General features: G+C 46.2%; 1 protein-coding gene across 1 annotated transcript in view; it reads right to left on the bottom strand.

Moving 5' to 3' along the window:
• Positions 1-221: 221 nt before the first annotated feature.
• The window catches only part of CSAD (cysteine sulfinic acid decarboxylase), a 32,289-nt gene continuing 26,149 nt past the window's right edge, over positions 222-6,361 (bottom strand). The window contains exons 9-14 of the mRNA XM_015421367.1: positions 4,212-4,276; positions 2,970-3,051; positions 2,080-2,279; positions 1,860-1,911; positions 972-1,061; positions 222-590 (exon numbers count right to left, since the gene is read on the bottom strand). Of these exons, the coding sequence (XP_015276853.1) occupies positions 417-590; positions 972-1,061; positions 1,860-1,911; positions 2,080-2,279; positions 2,970-3,051; positions 4,212-4,276 (663 nt within the window). The 3' untranslated portion in view covers positions 222-416. The remainder of the gene's footprint in view (positions 591-971; positions 1,062-1,859; positions 1,912-2,079; positions 2,280-2,969; positions 3,052-4,211; positions 4,277-6,361) is intronic.

Here is a 6,361-nt window from a genome sequence, read left to right as displayed (position 1 = left end):
TTCTATTGTAATTGTCACCTCCACAATTTAACTGGGCTGTTCATAAGAATCATTCTTTCAAATGGTGCAGTTGGTACCCTTACAGCCTCACCTCTAGCTGTACTGGCTTCTTGCAAGTTGCAACAGCTGGTCCCCCTCTAACATTCCTCGTCTCAGAGGAAGGGAGGCCTAGTAAAAGATATTCTAGACAGTCTTAGAAGAAGGTTTATTTGTATGGGGTTTATTTGAAGAAGAGTAGGAAGGGCTAAGTGCTGGTGAGCTGCAGCATTCCCGATTTTTGCAGAATTTTCAGAAGGCAGCAGAGAAGGAAAAACATGAAGTCTCCCCACGCTTTCGACACGTTCCCATAATCATTCCAGAAGCAGATTTCTACAAGCAGACTGATGGGAGAAGTGAAGAGAGGCAGGGCACAGTGGCTACAGGTCCTTGCCAAGCCTTTCAATCTCATCCAGGAAGAAATCCAAGTCTGCTTTCGTGACTGCTGGGTTTGTGACCACCTGGCGGAAGAAGTTGGCCCTGTTTCCATGCGGCTGGTAGCTTACCATCATGGACCCTTTCTTCATCATCCGTTCCTTAATAGCAGGAGCCACCTAAACCAGGCAAAGCAGAAAACTCAGCTCAGAACAGACTGAATTGGAATGTTGTGGAAAGGGGTATTTCTGTTTCCTTCAGAGGATTTCCAGATTTATCACCGAAAATGGATAATTCTCACTGCACAAATTACCAGACTAGGTTTGCCAGACCGGGGTGGGAGATACAACAGCCGAGCTTGATGACACTTCAGGGGGGAAAACAACAACATAAGTGATTTCACACCTCTCTATGAAGTGCCATAAACTCTGTGGTTTCCCAGTGATTCCTAGAGAGGCATGGCATCACTTCTGGGTATTTTGGGGACTTCCTAGTTTCACATGACAGAATAGGGCAGAAGCCCTGTGAATCTTTTACCAGTCCAACAGTTCAGCACTCACCTTCCCCAGTCTGTGAGAGTAATCAGTGGATCCCTCCTTTCCCCGCAGGCTGGGAGGCACAAACCAAAAACACAGATTGATAAACTCAGGCTAGAGGAGAAAAACAATAGGAAGGAGTCATCTTAAAGCATTTCAGACCAGGATTCTTCTCCAGAAATGATACCAAGTGATTTTGGGGGGTTATGTCAATCATATGTGTATAATGGCGGAGGAAAAGGCAACTCTTTTGGAAAAACAATTTCTAAAAGGTAAAGTGAGAGAGACTAGGGCTCAGACCTGATTGGAAGCTCCCCCCTCTGCCCTGGAAGCATCACTGCCTGATCCCAGATGTGAAAGAATCCATACTCAGTGGGAGATTATGTGCTTTGCTCAGAGGAAAAAGGAGTCTTGGCCAGGTTTGATTCCAGATATCTCCAGTGAAAATGATCTTGGGTACCAGCACTAGAGACCTTGGCAGGCCTTGGAGAACTGCTGCAATCCCATGCACATAGTCCTTGGCTAGAATGGGGAGGGGCCATGGCTCAGTGGTACAGTATCTGCCTGGCAGGTAGAAGACGGAAGCAATCTCCATCCTCTCCAAGAGAAGGATCAGATAGTAGGCGATGTGGTAGACCTCTGCCTGACACCCTGGAGAGCTGCTGCCAGTGTGAGTAGACAATACCGACTTTGATAGACTCTGATGGACCAGTGGTCTCATTCACTGTAAGGCAGTTTCCTCACATAAGAAGAAAAGTAGTCTTGGGTTGTTCGGTGATGCAACGAGGTGAACACTGAACACATTTCCAGGTAGCCTCGTTGCTATTTACACGTCTTAGGGCCAGGCTCAGTTACTGAATACAGATTCCAGGACTGAGCTGAATCAAGTTCTGCAGTTCACCTAAGATTTACCTCTTGCACCAGTTGAAAACCTTCTCTCTTCTTAATCTCATCAGCCAGGTATCTAGAAAAAAAATGGAAGAGGATGCCATAGAATTGGATGAAGCTACCATACCTTTCACGTACTGGTAACAAAGTCAATGGAGATGCTGACTCCACCGACTAAGCTTTCATAAGGATTAGGTGGGATAGGAGACCTTCTCCCACACCCTCAAGCCCCCACAATGCACACCTAGTAAAGGCAAAAGCCCTATCCACTCTCTGCTCCAAGCCCCGGGTGCCATTTGCCTTCCACATCAACCACAGCTTGAGGCAGTCTACTTTCCGTCCACACTGGATGGTTTTGTCCCCCCGGTCATAAGACATGTCATAGAACTTGTCAGTCTGGAAGAGGTAGGTAGCTTTGGCACAGTGACACTTCTGCAGCAGATCCTATCAGAAAGGGAGAGGGGGGAGAGAGTTAGAACAACTGGAAGTGGGACCATGTCAGTTTTGCAAAGCATGCATCCGCTCTGCATGAGCCAGTGACGGTTTGGCTAGAGGAGGATAGGGATTCCAAGAAGTGGGGAAAGTTGATAATTGGCACAGAATTCAATACCTTTTGCACCTTCATTTTTTTTAAGGTTCTAGGCCTTATGCCTTAAAAGTATACACATTTGGGGGGGGGGTTCTGTTACACATGTGTTTTGCTCCCTCTAGTAGTCAGTTTGATATTACATCGATGTATATTTGACATTAAAACCTGCAGCTTAAATCTGCTGGGAGATATGCTGGACATAACGCGATGTAATATTGAATTGACCACTAGAGGGAGGAAAACATGTGGATAACTGGGGGGGGGGGACCCAAAGCCAACAGGAGCAGACCAGCAAGGAAAATGAGGATGTGGAAAAGGCCTTTGTTTCAATTGTGTTTGAATTACTGCAGCACAGAACACACACACGGGGACTCACTGTGCAATCCTGAAAGATCACACTGTTAAGAGTCCTGATCTTTACTTTGGTGCTGAAAATGCAGCAGACTGCCCTTGGGCTCCTGCAAAGTGTAGGATATAGATAGGGATGGTCCAAGATGTTCACAAGCAAGCTAAAGTGGTCTTCCTGTGATCCTCCGAATACTTACAGAGCTGTGTTGAAGCAGGAAGGCAGAGCACTGCAGCCCAGTCATAAGCATCTTGTGGGGATTCCAAGCCACAGAGTCAGCCCTGCACAGGAAAACGGAAATGAAACAAGATTTGATCAAGCATTTATTTATAGAAATAAAAAGCCATCCTGGTGTCTTAAGGTGCATGAAAAAGCAACATAATGGAGGATGGAAATGAGACAGGAAAATGAAATGAAACTATTCAGAGCAGGCAAAGCTTCTCTAGAAAGATATAGTTGTTACAGTGAATGCTGAGTTTTCCAAATGTCTGCACATATATGTGTAGTTCCCCACTTTTGGGGGGAATAACATCAATAACCACGTCAAGAACTAGGCAGTGTCCAGTAAATTATATAAAAAGGAACAAATCCTGCCTACAAGCTTACAATCACAAGTATTCACGGACAATTGGCATCCTCTTGTGTATCTTCAAGTTTCCAACTGGGATTGCCAACGTGCATATGTGTTAGGGTTGCCAGCCCTGCAGCTGCCAGTCCCAGGAGCTTTTGTGGGAAAGAACCCCAGGAGGGGGACGTGGCGTGGATGCTGTGATATTACTTTCAGACATAGCACCTCTTAGGATACAGATATTGGGAGAAATTCCTACAGCATTGCAGATGCCATGATGGGTCTTCCCCCGCCCACCATTTTTTATTCCTACTGCTCCATTGATCGAGCACTGGTGATCAAGGATGGGAGTTTGCCTCATGCGGGCAGGCAAGTGGTAAGCCTAATGTATTTGTTGAGATTTGTTATAACGCTATAAAGGACTCGGTCAAGCCATCTAGGTCACTACTGCCAACCCTAAGCAGCAGTCACTCTTCAACACCAATATTTACCAGCCTCAGTACAAGGGACACCTGGACCTAAACATTCAGCATCCCACACGACATCCCAAAGTGCTAGGTTCCCAGGAACTGGGGTCTCTGTTAGAAGAATCCCACCCCCTCACTCTCTGCACCACCTTGGCAGCTTCCCAGAAGCAACCTACTCTGTTGTTGTGCTGCAGCGCCACCAGTGAAGGTAGCCAGAAGGTGGTATTGCAGCTGCCAGCACAGCAGGGATCAGGTGACGTGAGGGGCCAATAGGGTTCCATCTAGTTCAATAAAGCAGCTGATCCTAGATTGGCCCCTCAGGCACACATTTGGAGTGCCCATTCATGTTTGCCTCCAAGCCATCATCCCTAATGACATTCTACTGTTGACAAGGAACAGTGTCTACCTGTTAATCCCATCCAGAAGGTGCCGGTGTTTTCGGGAGAGGAGGGCGCTGCCACCCCATGCAGCCTGCAGTGAGGGGGAAAAGGCATTTCAGTCCATTAGGTCTACAGCCTGAAGAGGAGGCATTTGTGTCACCAGAAATCCTCTCATGAAAATAGATGAAGAACATTCTTACAACTCAAGGATGAATCCACAGGTAGCTTACCAGCCCTGGAATGGGGAGCTTCACCTATTAGTGTCTCTGATCAATCACAGGGAGGTGCTGGTATTGTGCAATAAGACTGATAGATTGTGGGCCAAAATCATCACCATACACAACAATTTTCCTCTGACAACTCAAGGACCTTTCATAGGCATGAGAATGATAGTTATGCCACAGCCATGAGAACTAGAAAGTTGGGTTTTTAAAAAATATGGAAGCTGAGATTTTCAGGATTCTGATTTCTGCACCAATAACTCAGCAATCCAGGCTAATAGAGTGATCATAGACAAGAATTTTCCCCTCTCCAGTATTAACTAAGCCCTAAGGTCCAACATACAGGGAACACAATTTGCTGTCTCTCTGCATGATTGATTCCTTGCCCTAGCCTTGCCTCCTTCTAATTAGAATCCACTGGGAATGAATAATTTGTATTAGATATACCTGGACAATTCATTCACTCCCAGTAGAAGGAGGTGGCAGAACTGCCCACTCTGAAGGAGGCTGCAGGTTGTATCTCTGCTGCATGAGTAATTCCTTTGCACTTACTTGTGCATTCTAGAAATTAAAAAAACATTGGGGGGGGGGTTTTAAAAAGAATAACACAGCCTCCAATTTTAATCCAGAGGGAGGGAAGTTTGCCTTAACTACCAGAAGTTCAGGGGACACTGTCTTGAAATGTATAAACATATTACACATGGAATGTAATATTCTTAAGACCTATTCTGGTTTATCCTTTGGCCACTTTTGATGAATTTCTGAAGAGATCCCAAGTACCAATCTACTAATAAGTACAAGAACCATTCTACAAATACAAACCTTCAAAGTCCTACATGGTCTGGGACCAGGGGTCATTTCCTGCAGGAGCGCACAGGAGCGTGCCTCTATTCTTACCACCCACACACCTCTAACATAACTCTCTCCTCCTGTACCCTGCTCCCAGCAGCCCTCAGTCAGAGCAAGAAGCAACCAGGTAAGCTGAAGAGCCCCCCCCCCACTCCCCAGTCCAAAACAGTCCAGTGACACCTTTAAGACCAAGTTGTATTCAGGTACAAGCTCTCCTTCCTCTGCGAGGACAGATCTGCAGGTCCCCCCCCCCCATAGCTAGCAATCCAAAACAGTCCAGTGGCGCCTGAGTGGTGGGTATTGCCTTCTGACACACTTCCGGTGATGTCAGGGGGTGTGGCATATGCAAATAAGTTATGCTAATGAGTTATGCTAATGAGTTCCTGCACCTCTTTTTCTACAAAATGACCCCTGTCTGGGACCAACGTATCTTTGGGACCATCTCTCTTGATATGTCCCTCAAAGAGCTCTCCACTCAATGGATCAAGATCTACTGGTGATCCCTGGTCCAAAGGATGTCTGCTTAGCTTCAACCAGAGCCTGGGCTTTTTCAGCCCTGGCACCAGCCTGGTGGAACACTCTCCCACATGAGATCCAGGACCTTCAGGATTTAATGCAATCCCGCAGGGACTGTAAAACGGAGATGTTCCTCCAGGCTTATGGTCGAGGCGGTGAACTTCTATCTACATCAGCGTCCCCCTGCTGTGTTCTGCTTGTTCTTCGAGCATCTTCTATCTGTTCTAACACACACGATCTGTTCCACTTGCTTTCGAGCATACTTGTTTGCTCCTCGCCACCCATTCTCTAGTGTGAGATACATCTATTCCACATGTTGAGTCCACTGAGGGGCAGACACTCCGGATGGTACTACTACTTGTCATCAAACTGCAATGTTAACTGAGTTTTAGTTGGGTTTTATATTTTAATACTGTGCTTTAATCATTGTATTGGTTCCCTGCTGTGCAAGGGAGGCAGGGCTAGAAATCTAAATAAATAATAAAAGCCTGATGATCTCAGCATCAGTAAAAGATATTTCTTCTTGGGCTCTCTGTTCATCCCCCCTTCCCTGCTGTTTTAAACTGCCTTCTGGATTAAAAAATATATCG

This window comes from Gekko japonicus, unplaced genomic scaffold (assembly GCF_001447785.1).
Source record: "Gekko japonicus isolate JY-2015 unplaced genomic scaffold, Gekko_japonicus_V1.1 scaffold637, whole genome shotgun sequence".
NCBI lineage: Eukaryota > Metazoa > Chordata > Lepidosauria > Squamata > Gekkonidae > Gekko > Gekko japonicus.
This window is presented reverse-complemented; position numbering and strand designations above follow the sequence as displayed.